Raw genomic sequence first — 19606 nt, forward strand, 5'->3', positions numbered from 1 at the left:
CACACACGCAGTACTACTACTGAATCGCTATCAAACTAATAGTCACAATTTCATCTGATACAGAATTTTGTATTTTAGTATTTGTCATAATAGTAGTACAAGTACCAGTAGCAGCAGAAGTAGTAGTAGCAGTATTGTTACAAGCAGCCCTGCAGCTGGAGTGCTATTAATAGTAGTAATAGTTGTGGCAGTAGCAATAAAAGTAGCACTAGTACCACAGTAGTGAAAGAGGAGTAGTAGTTACAGTAGTAATAATACAGCAGTACTGGTTGTAGTACTACTTCTAATTCTACCCTTGGTTGTAGTACTAGTAGCAGTAACAGCAGCACTTCTTAACTAACAGTAGCAGTATTTTCACGACTGGGTTCGAAAACTAGATCTGACACTTGGCCTCTGCAGTAGTAGTAGTAGTAGTAGTACCAACAGTAGTACAAACAGTAGCAATGTACTAGTGTGACGCCCCCCCTAGTAGTAGTAGCAGTTCCTCCACATCACCACAGGGGGTGCTGTTGAGTCAGTCAGAGCTCAGGCTTTCACACTGTGCACGTTTCAAACAACAGTTTCATTTCAACCCTCAGGAGGGAAAGAAGGAAGAAGAGAGAGACAAAGAGGAGAAATGTCCAACTTCAAATGTTGGCTCGCACTCCTCCCTCAGAGGAAGTGAGGATGGAGGAAAGGAAGGAAGTGAAGAAGGAAGTAAAGTAAAGAAGGACTGAGGCAGAAGGATGAACTGAACTTTCTCAGACAGAAACAGAGAGCAGCTCCTCTCTTCTTCTCTTCGGCTCAAACATGCAGCAGCCCCCGAGGGCCAATCACGGCTCAGCACACCGCTGCCAGCCCATAATAGGCTAATGGGATGCCTCACCATGGCAACCAGGCCCAACGGCCTCACAACAGAGCCGAGAGAGGGCCGAGAGAAGACGGCTCATGTGATGCTGCTCTCTGGTTCTCTCCATCTGTGCTTCACTTTTTCTTCTGCTTTCAATCTTTCTGTCTGAAAAACTGAACATCGAGAGTTTTTACACTCGTTTAAAGCTTTTGAAGACGATGTGAAGACCATCAGAGAGATCGCTCGATGTCTGTGGTCGACAATGGACAAACGATGGCAACGGTTTATTGTCCTAATAATAATAAAGACACTTCCTACAACGAATGTATTATATTGATTAAATATTATTATTGTAAACTTTATTCTCCATAAATGCCGAATTGTACGCTTGCCTGTAGACACATTTGACACTTCTGCATGTTCAGCTCAACTGCTGTGACGTTACTCTAGGAATTAACTGAGATTAATTAGTCGTCTTTATGTTTCTTACAATTGGTGCCGAATTACATCTTTCTACCAAACTTCTGTGGACACCAACAGGAAATGAATAAAATAATAAGTAAGCGTTACCAGACTACTTTATTATGATAAAGAGCCATTTTAAAAAAATCAAATGTAAAATACTTTTTGGCGCACAACTGAAACAAAAGAGACATATTTACCTGGTATTCATTTACATTACACAGCAGTTTTGTGAGTAACAAGAAATTGCAGAAATGCAGTTACATAGTTCGTCCATCAGAGAGCACCTGGAAAATGTCCCGCTCAAATTTAATGGATCCTTATCGAAATGTCTCGACCCAAACCTCGGTCTCGTCTGTGTCAAAATTTACATGCTGCATATTTCCTGAATTTGTGTTTAAGCAAATGACCACGAACAGGTCGGAGTGAAGGGGCCCACAGCTCAGGGCCCCACAGCAGTTTAGTCCGGCCATGCTCCAACACAGGTCATTTTCTAGACTATGAATACAGTTGATGTTTGGGTGGAAAAAGCATCACCATCATCTCTCTTCCTCTCTGTGAGGGTGGATGACGCCTGCAGGCCTTTATGCAAAAAAAACAACTAGAAAAACTAGTTTCACATTTCAGGGATGATGTGCTGCAAAATGGATTCCTCTGTGTGTGCAACAGATTTTTATTTTCTGCCTCCGTTTCTCCCCCTCGTTCTCCTGCTGCATCAGAAGTTTTGGGGCTTTTCATACTCGATTTCTCTACATTTTTCTCCTTAATTGGCAACAAAACATTTCAGATTTTTCCGAACCAGGATGGGAATTCATCACACACGATGACACATGGAGGTTCAAATCCTCCGTTTTCCCTCCTTCTTTCCATCCATCGCCTACATCTCACTCTCATCTCTTTCCTTCTTTTTGTTCCTCTCCCCCTCCCTCCCTCCCTCCCTCCCTCTGCCTGTTTGAAGACAGTCGAGTAGGAAAATCTCGCGTTTCACATTTCAAAGGATGCTCTGCTGCAAAATGGATTCCTCCTCTCTCTCCCTCCTCCCTCTGCTTCTCTTTTCCACTCTCCATCCACACAGGCCTCCTCTTTATTTTCCTACAGCAGCATGTGAAATCAGGCCTCCAGGAGAGAGAGACAGAAAAAAGCAGCTCCACATGTGGAGCTCATGTTAGACTTTCCCGTTTTCCTCCCTCTCTATTTTTGCGTCCTCTCTGGTTTGCATTGTAAATTAGCACTAAATAAAAAAGGCGCAGAGCTTCATCTGGCCTGTTCACAGTATTTTTTTTGTTCTGTTTTATAATACTCGCAGGACTCTGAGAAAATGACGCAACCATTTTCCAGGGCGTGTTGATGGAAATCAGCATCCAGATTGTCGGCAGCCTGCAGGAGGCCGTGTTATTCCCTCAGTGTGACTCCAGTTTGTCTTTCAGCACAGGGGGAGGAGACTCACGAAACCAGACCGCCAACTTTCTGCTGCAGCAGGTGAGATCAGGGTGTGAAGCTGCAGCAGAAGATCCTGTTAGCACAAACTGAGACTAGGGGTGCGTTCCATTTTGGATCCAGTTCCTGGTCTGCAAAATCTCTGGATTCATAAAGCTAACAAATCTCTTAAAAAACCTTTTATCTCTCCTCACGCTTTATTATCAGCAAAGAAGAAATGGAATCAGCTGAATCTGCAGCTTCTCCCGGCTTCACAGAGTTTCACAGTGACTCTCGGCTCCTGGTCTATCTGTCCTGGTTCTCTCTCAGCTCCTGGTTTATCTGTTCTGGTTCACTGAACATAGTGCAGCATTTAGCAGCTAAAGAGCCAGATGTTTCCCTCAGGAGGTGGAGGAGACCAGAAACAGAGCTAACAGAGCCGACAATACTGGACTTCATTCATCAGGCGACTCAAACACGACTCCACATGATCGTGTTGATCTGTGACTGCTGGAGGTGGAGATAAGCAACTGTTTGATCACAAGTTCAACATAAATCAGTTATTGCAGGTTTAAAGAGACATAAATACAAAAAAAGTTCAAACTTAATCAAAGACTGTTGATTATAGCCGCTTTAAGTCATGTTGTTTCTGATGCCTTTTTTTAAACTGTGAGTGTTGAAGTCAAAGACAATTTTCCATTCAGGTCCAACTAACGTCGTCTTTAACAGACGTAACAGGAAACAGGAGTCCCCCCCCCCCCCCAAACAAAATGAGCACAAAAACAAATAGAGGGAAACATAATTGAGAAAATTGCTGTGACATCTAACAGATTTCTCTGTCTGTCTCTCAGCCTACAGTCATTCCTTCCTGCCCACACCTCCTCATACCATCACCATGACTGAGGGAGAAAAGAGAGTCTGAGGAAGCAAACATTCGTCTTTTTGTCCCAAACAAACGTGAACACGCTGCATGTTTCACGCTTCAAACCATTTTCACTGCATTTCATTACAGTTCACCACTTTGCCAACCATGCTGCTGTGTTTCAGACGTCAATGTACTTTTTCTACCATCCAGTGGTCAACACACACACACACACACACACACACACACACACACACACACACACACACATAGTGCTGCAGGGACCGTTGAGGCTGACTGTGGAGGCTGGACTTCACTGATAAATGACTGGGCGTCGTTCTGTGTGTGTGTGTGTGTGTGTGTGTGTGTGTGTGTGTGATGGGGATGGATGGTTTAAAGTTGTCTTCCCACTTCCTGTGTAACCCCCCACCACACACACACACACACACACTCAGGACCAGTTTGGGTTTTGTGCTCCCATCATGGTTGATTGGGGACCGGGTTAAACGCCAACTTCCTCTGCCCGCGGTTACATGGTGTGTGTGTGTGTTCAGTAGGTACACACTGATCTGCAGCCAGTCTATGTGTAATAGAGATGATGCCTTACTTTGCTTTATCTTACACATTTGTTCTACCTTAGAGGTTAAAGGTCGAGAAATAACTTTGTGCAACGTCACATAATTAAAAAGACAGTTTCCTCCTTTAAAGCTTCATGAATGAACAGGACGTACAGAGAGTGTGTGTGTGTGTGTGTGTGTGTGTGTGTACCTGTGCATGTTGCCGTTGGTGGTGAAGGTCTGTCCACAGATGTTACATTTGTAGGGTCTCTCCCCGCTGTGGACCAGCATGTGTCTGTCCAGCGACGAGGCCGAGCTCAGGCACTTCCCACAGATGCTACAGGAGTGGTCCGTCGCTCCGGTGTCGGCGTTGTGCTGCAGAGAGGAACGTACGTACGTCAACTAACACCAACTACAGAGGGGGAAGTCCCACTACTATACTTTACTTCACATATCTTTGGGCTTGATTTACTTAATTCTGTTTCTGTCCGTCACGGAGGAGGGACCCCTCCTCTCTCAGGTTTCTTTCCACTATTAAATGTTTTTGTGGAGTTCCTCCTTATCTGAACCGAGGGTCTAAGGATAGAGGGTGTAGTACGCTGTACAGATTGTAAAACCCACTGAGCTTTATGCTTTATAAATAATAGTGAGAATTTTTAATCTTTATTTGACCAGCAAATGTCCCTTCTGTCAGTGCTGTTATTTCTATTCTTAGTCTTGACGTCTTAAACGACATCAGAAATGTGTCTTTATGCAGTAATAGCAGCAGCGTAGTTAGTATTTACCTGTCTGATGTGCATGGTGAGGCTGTGTTGTGTTTGACAGTTCTTGTTACACAGCGGACAGATAAAAGCTGAGCTGTCGTCTTTGGTGTCCTGAACAACAACAAGAACAAAAGGATAAACACATAAAAACACATTAATCATAAAAACCAACGCAAGTTTTGAAAGTGTATCAACAGGTAGACTGAGTCCATCACAACGTCCTCGTTACTCTGGATAATACACACAACCTCACTGTCAACAGACATCATCTTCCTCTTCTTTCCTTCATCACCATGGACACACACACACACACACACACTGCAGTTTATTTTGACACCACATGTGGATTAATCCGCCACTGAAAATAGTCCCCAACAGATGTACTAATTCCTCCTGTTTGTTTGATAAAAACTACAGTGAAACTATATATTTGTGAGGTGTTTTTAAAGATTGACGTCTTCAGTAGGAACCAATGAGCTGAGAGCTGAAAGCCACAGACAGGAAGTGAGACAGGACAGAGAGACGGACTGACACCAGACATTTCCTTTGAGGTTTCACAGGATCAAAGTAAACTGACAGTCGTGTTCAGCCTCAGCGTGACCTGATGACCTGAGGTCAGCTGAGTCACAGCAGACCTAAGAGACACACACACTTACAGTGCAACACACACACACTTACAGTACAACACACACACTTACAGTACAACTCACACACTTACAGTACAACTCACACACTTACAGTACAACACACACACTTACAGTGCAACACACACACACTTACAGTACAACACACACACTTACAGTACAACTCACACACTTACAGTACAACACACACACTTACAGTGCAACACACACACACTTACAGTACAACACACACACTTACAGTACAACTCACACACTTACAGTACAACACACACACTTACAGTACAACACACACACTTAAAGTACAACACACACACTTACAGTGCAACACACACACTTACAGTGCAACACACACACTTACAGTGCAACACACACACTTGTTGCGCTGCACTGGTCATTATGAGAGGGGATGTCACACAGGGGAGGACGGACACACACACACACACACACACACACACACACACACACACACAAACACACACACACACGTCCGCTCATACAGCCAGCGAAGCAGCGCTTCCCTTTTCCTGTTTCAGCCACAGGAAGTGATGACGCGACGTGGAATGCCACAGTGCATGATGGGAGATGAGAGAGCAGAAATGTACACATCGATGAGGCAAAAATGACGAGAGGAGACAAGAGAGCAGCAGACAAGAGAGGAGAGGAGAGAAAACAAGGAGAGAGGAAAGGAGAGGAAACAAGGAGAGAGGTGACAAGAGGAGAGGAGAGGAAACAAGGAGAGAGGAAAGGAGAGGAAACAAGGAGAGAGGTGACAAGAGGAGAGGAGAGGAAACAAGGAGAGAGGAAAGGAAATAAGGTGAGAGGTGACAAGAGGAGAGTAGAGGAAACAAGAGGAGAGGAGAGGAACCAAGAAGAGAGGAGAGGAAACAAGGGGAGAGGAGAGGAAACAAGGAGAGAGGAGAGGAGAGGAAACAAGGGGAGAGGAGAGGAAACAAGGGGAGAGGAGAGGAAACAAGGAGAGAGGAAAGGAAATAAGGTGAGAGGAGAGTAGAGGAAACAAGAAGAGAGGAGAGGAGAGGAACCAAGGGGAGAGGAGAGGAAACAAGGAGAGAGGAGAGGAGAGGAAACAAGGAGAGAGAAGCATCATGGATCTTTTTCTCTGCAGACTGGGAGCAGAATCATGAAGTCCTTTAACTCAAGAAGCAGATTCAGTGTTAAGTGACTCTGTAAACCTGCAGCTTCATGAACTTCATGAACTTCTGCCACACAGGAAGTGATGCGTGTCTCATGTGTCTGGTTAGTGTGGAATAATCAGAAGAAGACGAGGAAGTGAGCAGCGCCACCTACAGATCTAACCGCATGTGTGTGTGTACCTGGTTGCGTCGTGCATTGCGGCTGGGCGGGGCTCTCATGGCTGCCGTGAGTGACTTGTTGGGGGAGGGGCTTCAAGCAGAGAAGAAGAAAGTCATCAGTTTACACACACATTAACTTTAAGTTTGCTTAAAGGTAGTTTCACATGTGTAATTGTGTCCATTTACCTCCTCAAAAGGCTCGCTGTGGATCTAAATCTAAACAGGATGCTAAGGAGTTAATGTGATGCGTTTCCTGTTTAGACTGGGGTGCACAGTCAGCATTTAATCACCTTTCATTTTGTAGTTTAAGACGAGAAGTGGAAGTGTACAGAGCCGGGAGATTTAATTAAATAATTGGACTTCATGTAGTCTTGTTTCAATTTTAGATTTTAGATATGCGTCAGATTTTGCCTTTTAAACAGCGCTGTGTTAACTTTAACATCCTTTAAATATACAAATTATCTGTATTACAAAATGAGAGCGCATTAATAATTCATGCTGTCAAATTACTATTTTTTCCTTCATGAAACCTAAAATAAACGTGAGAACAAGGACTGTTCTGAAAACTCTCCCTCTTGGTGCGTTCAGGGACACTCTGACATTCAGGTTTTCAAACACGGCAGCTGAATAGCAACATTTTTAATGACCAAGCGGACATTATCATTTTCACGATCCTGTCTGCTTGTTTATCTTCTCGGTTTGACTTTAAAAACAACAGAATTTGCATGTGAAATGCTTTTCAGCAGCTTTCTAACGTCTCCGCTATCAGAGCGACTTTGAACACGTCAACATGGACAGTTATAAATAAAGGTGACGGTGATGACAGTGATGGGTTAACTATCTGGTTACTAATAATAATAAGTTACTATTATTTAGAAAATGGGGGGCAGTGGTGTAAAGTATTTGTGGTTTGTATTAAACAGGTAAAAACTATAGTATTCACCTCGGGGAGGGTCCGGCGGAGGAGTTGGCTGAGGTGACTCCACTCCCTCCTTCTCCATCTCCTCCGCCATTGATGGTCCCTGCTGCTGACATCACCGCTGACATCATGGCGTTGATGGAGGACAGGTCTCCTCCTCCTTCAGCTCCCATTATTCCTCCTCCTCCTCCTCCTCCGTCTCCGTTCTGTAGCATCTCTCCTCCGCTCGCTGACTCCTCCATCACTCCATTGATCGCTACATCATGAAATTTGCGGGCATATTTGAGGTTGTAATCGCAGCACTTTTTCTTGGGCTAAAATATATCAAATTTTGAAAGAAGTTTGGTAGGTACCTTTGAGGTTTTTGTGCGTTTTCTCCTCCGTTAGCTCTGACTCTCCCTCATTTATCTCTTCTCGCTGCTCCTCTGTGGAGTTTTCCATGACTGCTGAAATATAAAAAACACAAACTTTAAGATATACAGTATATGCACAACTTTGCAGGGAAGAAGCATCTTTGTCTCATTTAATGTATTTTTTAGCGTATTAGAAAACATAAAGAGCTTATAGAGTATTAGTTGAAACCTTTTATAAATCATCAGTGACTACCAGTAACTTCGACCCTCAAATGATCCATCAAGCAAGACTTCATGTTAATGAAATCTCAATTCATAACCTTGCAACGTGGATTCAGATGGTAAGAGATGGCAGGAAAAAAAGGGGACAAATATTAAAGGTTGAACTTTTATTAAGTCTTGTTGTGAAACGCATTAAAGACTGGCTCCTGGTAAATCTTGTATAGTATTAACTCATCTTCTACTACGTGTTTTTCTATGCCAACTGAGGACACATTAAACGGGCAGATTTTTCACTGAAGGCTGGTGTGTGAAGGTTGAAGGCTAACTTAGAATAGCACAGGACCTGCGAATGTTGGCTGGAGGCTCATGTCAATCTCCCAGCCTGCTTGTAACTAGAGTATCTGGTTTCACAGAGGAATATTCACAAGTACTTTTTGAATGCTACAGAAGTGCATTAAAGTATTTCATAGTTTGCAAATCACGTCTATTAATGACTGAGGAGAGTTAATGAATGAATAAATGGACGGAAAAAGAAAACCAAAGTGGGATATTTAGCGGTTCAAAGACGACTCTTTAATAACAGCATCCTTAGCTGCTCCCCGTGTTTCCCTTTTAGTTTCTGATTTATTTCAATATCAGCAACATGGATGAAGATGTGATGTGAGACAGCAGAGGACGGCAGCCGTGACCTTCGATCTTAAAGAGAAGGAAGCTTGGCTCAGAGCCGACTGGACATACATGCCTCTACACATGGCCGAGAGACACAGAGACACACAGGAGAGAGAGAGACAGACAGACAGAGAGACAGAGAGAGAGACAGACAGAGACAGACAGAGAGAGACAGAGAGAGAGACAGAGAGAGAGAGAGAGACAGAAGCAGAGACAGAGAGAGACAGACAGAGAGAGAGAGACAGACAGAGAGAGAGAGACAGAGAGAGAGAGACAGAGAGAGAGAGAGAGACAGAAGCAGAGACAGAGAGAGACAGACAGAGAGAGAGAGACAGACAGAGAGAGAGAGACAGAGAGAGAGAGACAGAGAGAGAGAGACAGACAGAGAGAGAGAGACAGAGAGAGAGACAGAGAGAGAGACAGACAGAGAGAGACAGAGAGAGAGACAGAGAGAGAGAGAGACAGACAGAGAGAGAGAGACAGAGGCAGAGACAGAGAGAGAGAGAGAGGCAGAGAGAGAGAGACAGAGAGAGAGACAGAGAGAGAGAGAGACAGACAGAGAGAGAGAGACAGAGGCAGAGACAGAGAGAGAGAGAGAGACAGACAGAGAGAGACAGAGAGAGAGACAGAGAGAGAGAGAGACAGACAGAGAGAGAGAGACAGAGGCAGAGACAGAGAGAGAGAGAGAGGCAGAGAGAGACAGAGGCAGAGACAGAGAGAGACAGAGAGAGAGAGAGAGAGACAGAGAGAGAGAGAGAGACAGACAGAGAGAGAGAGAGACAGAGAGAGAGAGAGACAGAGGCAGAGACAGAGAGAGACAGACAGAGAGACAGAGAGAGAGAGACAGACAGAGAGAGAGAGACAGAGAGAGACAGACAGACAGAGAGAGAGATGTGTTTTTGAGGGAAAAGTAAGAATGACATGATGTGATTCAGGAGAGATGGAGGGAAAAGAAAAGGGTTTTTTTTCTTAGAGGGAGAGAAGAAGAAGAGAGCTAATTACTGTTTCCTGTTTGGCAGCCCCCACAGGAAGACTCTCTCCAGAGCTGGCCACTTCCTCCTCCAGCTCAGAGAGAGGCCTTATATGTGTGTGTGTGTGTGTGTGTGTGTGTGTTGGAGGGTGGGAGAGGGTGTGTGACATTCCATATTCAAAGAAAAACTAAGAGAAGGAAGAGAGAGAAGCAGAGAACATATGAAGAAATGATGAAAAGTTCAATGGAATTTGGAATGAATGTAAAAACAGGAGAAGCTGCAGCAGTCGCAGTGGAGAAAATGAAGATGAGGAGAAAGTGTGAAAATGACAGAATAAGAAAAAGCAAAGTTGGAAGTTAATGTTAAGTTAATATAAATACAAAGTCCAGCTGTGTGTACTAAAGCAGACGGGATCCAGTGGACACACTGCGAGCAATCAGATGTGAACTGGGGTTGATATCATTTCAAAACTGACAGTACAGACATAAAATATACAGATTACTTTCCACAAAACTCTTTTTTCAATGAACAAAAAGGAGCAAAAAGTTCTCAAATGTGAAGTAAATGTTGTCTTCAGTCAAGCAGCTGAACAACAACTTCGTCAGAATAAAATACCTAAAAACAGGAACATGTTGGGTGAAATCTGGAACTGTGTGATCAAAGAAAAAGTAAAGATGAATCTGACCACAGATTTGATGCCAACTTTCAGTACTTAAAAAACATTGAGGTTCGATTTTAGCCTTTTATATGAATCATTTAGACTTGTGCAAATAATCTGGTTTCATTTTGAAACTAAATTAATGTAAAAATAATATAATCAACACATTCATTTTTATTAACCTCTTAACTTTCTCATATGTTGTTTCCTTTTGTCTCCTGAATCCTGTTTTCTCCACAGGGATCAATAAAGCTTTGTCTAAACTGTATCATCTTGCCTTTAAAAGTTAACTGAAGATCATGGCGACATTTTGGAAATAAAACACGATTGCAGACGTATTTTAAATGATCAGTTTTGAATTTGCTAATTTACAGTTCTTGAATGTAGGTGGATAAAACAAGATGGAGGAGGAGGAAGGAAAGCAAAAGAAAGAGGAGAAGAGAAAGAAAGGATGAGGACGAGTGGAGCTCTGCGAGTGACTGGTGACAACTGGCCGAGTGTGTGTGTGTGTGTGTGTGTGTGTGTGTGTGTGTGTGTGTGTGTGTGTGTGTGTGTGGTGTTTCCACTGACCTCTCCTTGTATCACTGCTCTTACATGACAAACTGTAACATGGCCGTGGCAGGTGCACCGACACACGCACACACACGCACACACACGCACACACACACACATCTGAAGCTTAGCCCTGGATTGTTTTTTACATTAGCATCATTCGTCTTCAGCACACACACACACACACACACGGATGGACGCTGTGATTGGCTGATGAAGTGCTCAGGCAGCACTTTTTACAGCCTGTTGAAACGAATGGCAACAGACGGCCGAAGAGGAGGAGGGGGAGGGTGAAGGATGGAGAGGAGGGGATGACAAGGAGAGAAAGAGGGGAGATTCGGTGGGTTCAAAGGGAGGGGGGCATAGGACGGATAAAAAGGAAGGAAATAAAGGAAGAAAAAAAAGAAAATAAGAAAGAAAGGGAAAGCAGAAACAGAAAGAGAGGCAGCATGAGGAAGAAGGACGTTATTAAAAAAAAGCATGTTAGAAATATAAAAGGAAGGAAATGAAGAAGTAAAAAGGGAAGAAAGTGAAAGAATGAAGTAAAAATGATGAATAAGGAGGGAAGGAAGGAAGGAAGGGAAGAATGAGGGAGGAATGAAACTTGTTGGTATCACAAGTTGCAGTCCTACAGTGACTCCAGTTTACGATGAAATCAAGTCACTTCTCTGTTCCAGACATTTCAGGGTCACAAGAATATCATCAGACACGGTGACCTCTGATCTCCTTTACTTGTAGCTCAAATATAAAATCAAGCTTCCTCTCAAAGAGATTAAAAAACAACGAGACTAAGAGTCTGCAGCCATCTTAGTTTTTATTTTTGTTTGCTAATTAGGAATGTCATAAGTGTTGCCGATATTTCATACACCAAAGTTAAATGTTGACCTGATGATGGCGCTAGAGGAAAAGTCAGAGGACAATCCACCCAATAGCTGTTGAGATATTTCAGTCTGGACCACCTAAACGGCCATTATGCCATTATTGCCAACCATACAGCAATACTGCTAGCTGGGAAACTTTTTAAAAGGGGATTCAAAATTAAAGATATTATACTTGAGTTCTTTTTATCCATTTCTGGATCCATAACTATTAATCCCTCAGTGTGTATATGGGTGTGTGCATAATGCTGTCTACACTGTACTGTACTGAATTTACTGTGTGTGTGTGTGTGTGTGATAGCTGATGCTACTGCATCTGCTCACAGCCATCATTCTCACACTAGCTTTGACACACAGACACACACGCACGCACGCACGCACGCACGCACGCACGCACGCACGCACACACACACACACACAGAGCGCTGACATCCTGACATTCTTGCACATCCATGCAAAAGCACAAAAAAGGAAAGGTCTCCATGTGGGAGCCAGGGAGTAAATGGATGTATCTGTGTGATGGAAAAGTTGTCTCTCTGTGCCAAAGTGCTGCAAACAAAGACTGCTGCTCCATTTATGCACCCCTGCCTCCTCTCTCCAGCTTCATCACTCCATCACTTCCTCTTCCTCTCTGCCTTCTCTTAACTACCAAAACACACGTGTTGTTAAATAACACAGAAGAACAAAACAAAGAACCAGGAAGGCACGATACATGTGACCCTGACAGACGCTGCCAGGCTTCACACATCATCTTGACTCTTCACCAGCATGCACACAGGACCTGGAGGAGTCCTGGCACTCAAACACCTTCTTACTGTTATTAGTGTCATCTGCAGGTGCATTTTAGGCTCCATTTGCTGCAAGACAAACTTCCCTTTGGGGATAATAAAGTTAAGATGACGTTAAAGCTAACATGGAAAAAAGAACAGTTGAGGCCTTAAGTTGCACAGTAAGAAACTCATCCAGCATTCATGTCATTCAAGAGTTACACATTTTGACCTGTAAATAGCCGTCACATCAACATCTAACCCCGAAATATGACAAGGAGACTCTGATATATCTGACTTTGTGCTAAATAAAACTAAAGTAATGTGGATGCCTCACAGGTCTGTCATTCAAGGTCATTAATGGATACATAACAATATTATCTGTTGTATTTTTAACCCTAACACATTTTAATAATAAGATGTCAGCAGAGCATTAATGGCAAACTCAAATCATAAACGACTGAAGCTGCAACGACCAACAGAAAGTTAGTTATCTGATGTTTTGATTTCATTTCCTTTTTATTTTATTTATTTAGTCCTTTTTAAAGCTTACCAAAATTCTCTGCATCCAGCTTCTCTTAGTCGTCTGTGATATTAAACTAAATATCTTTGGGTTTTGGGCTAATGGTTGCACAAAGCAAGCCATTCAATAATTAAATTAATCGGCAGTTGCAGGCCTAGAAATTACTACTGGGATCATGGAATAAGAAGGTTAGGAGGAGTTGCAATAAGATAGTGAAGAAAGAACCTATTTTTCACAGATTGTGGCAACCTGTTTTTGGAAGTGAAGCATTTTGGCGTTTCCAAACTGCCCTGACCTCAGCAGCATTTGACTTGGCACACTCAGCTGAACACACATCATCTGTCCACAGCGGGAAACACTTAACCGACAGCTTCCAGACAAATGCTCTAACACTCCGTCTGTGGTTCCTAAATCATAATTATATAAGAGATAGTTAGGCCGGTTACAAGACCTATTTTTAATTGAAATGGTTCAGTTTGCCATCTCATGTCTTTCTTTCAGTCACACTGAGGTCAATGATTTAACAACATAAACCTCCTGCTGTGTGTGGCACCTGTGTGAAGATGTAACCCAGTGACAGACAGTCATTGCAGAGGAGGAGGAGGAGGGAGGGTGGGGGATGGATGGACGAAGAGATGGATGAATGTGTGGGATGGAGGGAGAGTTGAAGGGCAGGAGTCGAAAAGTTTCCTGTCACCTGAACCCCATAAATCCTCTCCGTCCCTGCCTCCTTTCATCTGACTTGACAGCTGGGACATAAAATCTGGACAGCAGAGTCACAGCAGGGACGTGCATCAAGTTTCTATCACTCAACTACAAGTAAAACCTCAATCCACATCAGCTTCTGGATCATAAATGACTTCTTTTGTTATAACTTCAAGTGTATAATGTCTGTTAACATGATTTTATTCTGTTTAAACACCTGAAATAACCCTGCTTTTATCTCATAGCTGAGGAAGCTAACTAACATCCTTCAGAGACTCTGGCAGTATAGCTAGCATCCCACAGCAACCTACATGCACTATATTGTGTTAGCAGGCTACGTAGCATGGGGCTACAACTAATTAGCATGGCTTTGACATTCAGATACCTATCAAAGTCCCAAAACTGAAGTGAGTAAGCATGTTTAGCATGTTGATTCATTATCATAACTCTCATCTTTATTCAATTAAAACAATTAATCTAATATTAACATTTGAATAAACCAATATTCTTTCAGTCAGCTCCTAATTTTAATCAATTAATTTATGCTAACTCAGTGGCATTGTTTGTGATGCTAGCTGCTTTTAAAGCTAACAAACTAGCATCGCGTGGCACTGGTAGCTTCCCAAGAAACAGATGTTTCTTAGTTTTTGGTGAGCTAAATGGCATTAGCTTATACTCTGTTAGCTGGCTGGCATCTTTAAACAGTGTTGGCCCAGCGTTAGCAGTTAGCATTGTTGGAAAGAGTACAGATGCTATCTTTAGATGCTAACTACCACTCCATAAGTCGGGGTGTCATGGTGGGTGCATTTATTTTGCTTAATTTTCCTGCTGTACCAAAAATGAACCAAACTGTGTACTGCTAGTTATAAGCTAAAAAAACGTTAGCAGCCTGCGTAGCCAGCTAGCATCATTTACAGCCCCACAAGGCAGAGAGCCAGAGGCAAACTGACAAAACTGACACCTGCTGTAGAAAGCAAACAGCCCCGCAGGACTCATCCTCACCTCTCCTCCTACCCTTTCTGCTTTTAACTCTTCCTCTTTTTTTTCTAACCTTCTCCATTTATATTTATGTCGCTCTCTTTTTGCGAGGTGGGATATTTGTATGTGCGTCCTCCCGGGTGTCAGCTAACAGTCTGTGTTTAGCAGTAGAGACACGAGGTGAGGGATGGAGGGATGTATGGGGGAGATAGATGGAGGAGTGGGGGGAGGACAGGATCCGGTGACCATATGTTGGCTATTTATTACCTCCTCCTAACTGTCGCTCTCTCTCCATCTATCTCTCTATTCATCTCATTCAAAATGGCTTCACAGTTCAACGCCCCAAAGACACACAGGGAAAACCAGATTCCAGGCAACATTTCTTTAAACATACATCCAGGCTTCATTAGCCTACAGTCAACCACTGCTGAGAGCACTCCTGAGCTGAAATTTAAACTACAATGGCAGCACAGGCAACTAACTTAGGGGGTTAATTTGTCTAAATATAATCCTTGGTGAAACACTGACAGTAAAAGTTTAACGAAGTTTGGATTAGATGACTTGATTCACCTAAAACCAACATAAAACCAACAATGAACCACAAATACAAAATATTGATGATGCTAGCATCTGAAGTAAAGTTATCATATTTGCCTTCATCAAACTAGAGGCTAATAAGCTCTTAATGTCAACATCCAACTAGAAATTACAAGTAATAAAAACTAGTAAAACATGACAGCTATTTTTCTTAATTATACGCAAGTATGAAATTGTCACTACACCTTTATATTTATAATGTTTACAGCTTCAAATTCAACAGTGTGGACAGTATGACGTGCAAAATCTGTAAATGAAAACTATTCAGGGGGTTTAACAATAGTTTGATACAGTCCTTCAGTCCCCAAACAGAAACAACCACTAGAAGAGTCCTTTCTGTCTTTTCTTTATGGCCAAAAGTATGTGGACACCTTAACATCACAGTGCAAAGTGGCATTCAACAGGCAGAGCACTGGGTGCAGCACTTGATGCTCAATAACATTACAACCAAACGCCTAAAACCACTGACTCAGCATGCCAAAATGGCTGCATGTGGTGGATTTTCTTTCCTGCCAGTGAGCGCTTTAAAAATCAAACTCATGCTGGTATTTCGGCCAACCACGCCAGTCACCAAACTATGTGGGAGTCTGAGGAAAGACGAAGAATCTCTCTCTCTCTCTCTTCATCTGTGTCTCTTTCTGTTTCTGTGTCTCGACCACAACAGGAAGCTCACACTCACGGGAGTCACAAGAGAGTGCTTTGCTGCTTCCCCATGTGCGAGTGTGTTCAGAGCGAGAGAGATTGATGGGCATTCTCTCTCTCTCTCTCTCTCTCTCTCTCTCTCATTGACTTCCCCCCTCAGCCCCCCCCAACACCACCATCTAACACTCAGCTGCCATTACCCATCCTCCACTGCTCTGCACTCCTGACGGCCCTCCTTCCTCCGCTCCCCTCGCAGCAGGACTTTGCCCTAACTTGTTAATGCACACTCATGAAACTAAACACAGACTATCCCAAGGCAGATACAACGCTTTTCTCTTTGCACTGCATGGCCAAAAGTATATGGACACCTGAACATTACAGCCACATGCCATGGTTGATTTTGGAACCAGGGATTTGCTCCCATTCAGTCCAACACTGATGCTGTTTGATAAGCCTGGCTTCTCCCACACCAAACTGGGAAAACTTCTTCTTAATGGAGCTTCCTTTGTGCACGGGGGCTTTGTCATGTTGAAACAGGAACGGGACAAACAGTTAACACAAAGCTGGAAGAACACTAACGTCTAAAACAGCAGTTCCCAAACTGCTGTAGACCAGGGTGACCTCTCTTTTCGTGAAGATGTAGATGAAGGAGTAGGGTGACAGTTTCACTCATTTTTGTATTACATTTAGCAGCAGACGTGCTCCTAAATAATTATCATTTTCTGTCAATTAACAAATCTTTTAATTGACTTACTGTTTCAGCTGTATTTGTAAGAGTTCCCTTCATTAGAACAAAGAGCCCAAACCAGGAAACACAGACCTGAAGACCAGAAGTGCACAGATGGACTGGGGTGTCCACATACTTTTGGCCATTTAGTGTATCTGGCCTTTCCTTCTTTCTCCTTTTTCTTTGCAAAAGTTAGAACCAAAAGTTTCTTTGTTTAACTTTTGATGCATGTGTGCAACTCCGACTCTCCCTCTGCTCATCCTCTCTCCTCCCTCTCGTCTTTCCCTCCTCCTCCTCCTCTTGCATCATCTTGTCTTTCAGGCTCTTTCCTGCGCTCTCTCAGTGTGTGTGTGTGTGTTTTCCACCCTCCAGCTTGGTTACAGATTGACTGGTGTGTGTTTGCTGTGCAGTCAACACACACACACACACACACACACACAGTGGAGTGGAGTTTAGACCCGACGTGATAAAGTGTTGAGATAGCATCGACGGTGTGTCAGCTCTACTGTACGGCATACCAGAGCCAGGAGGCAGAGGGGGGAGGGGAGTGTCTCAGCCAACCACTGAACAGTCTGACTGTGGAAAATGTCTGCCAGCTCTCAGCCAATCAGGACGCAGATTCCTCTACTCACTCTGTCTCTCTCAGATGAACAAACACACACACATTCATCCCGTCTGTGTGCCCCGTTTCATCTTTTCTCTCATTAGTTTGTACTTTATGTGCAAACTGATGATCTTTCACCAAAACTTACTGTTTTACTAACTAAATACATTGGTTTTTGTATTATTCTGCTTTATTATATTTGCATGTTTGTCTTTTTAGAATTTATTTCTTATTTCATAGCTAGAAAAGAAATGAAAGTCCCCTGACACTGATTTCCTACATTTTTGCAGTAGAAGTCAAATCAACATTGATCCCATATTCTTAGTCTTTTATTCTGTAAAACACACTTTGTTTCAACACACAGAATCTTACTTAAAAAAAGTTTCCTACAATACCAAATCTGTTAGGTTGCATGTGAGGGAAATGTGTATAAAATGATGCACAAGACATCTTGAATATTTGACTCATTGTAAACATCATTGAGCTTCGATGAGGAGCTGTGACAAGCTGATACAGAATGTATGTGGAATTCAAGCAATGAACTTTTCAGAGGAATATCAGGATCCAAGAGCTGATTGAAACAAGAAAAATGAGGAGAAACAACTCAGCAGAGAGCAGACAGGGAGCCGACTGGACAACTCATCACAGCACAAGATAAAGCCAAAGCCTTTAATTCAGATACTGATATGCTGAGAGCCGTGATTTACAGATTTGGTTCTGTGTGTAGTTAAGAAGACAGTTATAATGTGGGTAAGATTCAAGACACCATGTCAATAAAAACACACAAACATTAAAAGAAGCGTGAATGTGCAAATTAAAATCTCTTCAAGGTTAATAGAGAATCTTACTGGATCACTGCTCACTGCCCTGCAGCTACAGACGCAAACTGCATGAAAAAGGCAATAAACAAGTCTAAAATACAAAACCTGTGACTGAACTTTAAACTGCTGCAAACACAAAACATTAACTGACAGAGGGAGCGCTGAGGAACCCCAAAAAACTGCTGACAAAATCAGAAAAATGAGCAAACAGAACCAGGAAGCAGCCATTTTCTATGAAAAGATGGAGCCACACAAACAGTCTTAATGGTGGAATAAATAAAGAACAAAAGAGTCAGCAGTCGTGTGTTTAAAGAGCAGGAAGCATTTTCATCTCGACAAAACCTACAGCTGATGAGAGCGAGTGATGTGATGCTGACAGGTGATCACATGACAAGGAGGCAGCGAGGAAGCGGCAGGTGATGCAGCGTTTACAGGTGTGTGTGTGTGTGTGTGTGTGTGTCGCAAACAGACTTTTGTGGAGCGGATGGAAGACGGAGGAGATGCGGAAATGCTCAAGAATGAAAAAGGGAGGGAATAAAAGTGAAAATGGGTCGAAGGACGGTGATGGAGGGATGACGGCCATGCTGCTGAACGATGGGAGAGAATGAGGAAAAACGAGAGGGGGGGTGGTGTGGCGCGATATATCGGAAGCGAGGGATGAAAGACAGACAGATAGATAGATGATGTGAAGAAGCTCGGCAGGCAGAGCGATGGGGTGTGTTTGTTGTGTCCGACAGCCGGATGGATGGAGGGATGGATGGATGGATGAAAGGAGGGAGGAGCATATTTACCCGTCCTTTTCGTAAAGCAACGCTCGCTCGTTCGCTCGAGTCTCGGGGCGGGGCGGGAGGGGGCGGGGTTTGTTGTGTGTGTGTCTGCAACCACTGCTCACACTGCAGGGGGAGAGCACAGAGAGACAGTCAGTGACACACACATCTACGCACAACAAAAACACACACAATACACTGTGCTGTACGCAAACACACACACGTAAGAAACAACTTTAATACACACAAAAACAATCTGCATGATGGAAGAAGTACTTCATTACAAATCAAGCTTCTACATGACAAAGCGTTGTTTTTAAAAGTGACAGCAATAATCAAATACATATATTATGTGCACATATTCACGTGAAAGTTCTACATAATGCCAGCATCCTGCAGGCCGAACAAT

The 19606-nt window shown here is 43.1% G+C and overlaps 1 protein-coding gene across 1 annotated transcript in view; it reads right to left on the reverse strand.

The window, feature by feature from the left end:
- The window catches only part of rreb1a (ras responsive element binding protein 1a), an 83362-nt gene that overhangs the window by 14309 nt on the left and 49447 nt on the right, over positions 1–19606 (reverse strand). The window contains exons 2-7 of the mRNA XM_070927915.1: positions 19222–19323; positions 8117–8209; positions 7788–8019; positions 6866–6935; positions 4912–5001; positions 4338–4501 (exon numbers count right to left, since the gene is read on the reverse strand). Coding sequence (XP_070784016.1) covers positions 4338–4501; positions 4912–5001; positions 6866–6935; positions 7788–8019; positions 8117–8204 — 644 coding nt within the window. The 5' untranslated portion in view covers positions 8205–8209; positions 19222–19323. The remainder of the gene's footprint in view (positions 1–4337; positions 4502–4911; positions 5002–6865; positions 6936–7787; positions 8020–8116; positions 8210–19221; positions 19324–19606) is intronic.

Source organism: Enoplosus armatus, chromosome 21, assembly GCF_043641665.1.
Source record: "Enoplosus armatus isolate fEnoArm2 chromosome 21, fEnoArm2.hap1, whole genome shotgun sequence".
Taxonomy (NCBI): Eukaryota; Metazoa; Chordata; class Actinopteri; order Centrarchiformes; family Enoplosidae; genus Enoplosus; species Enoplosus armatus.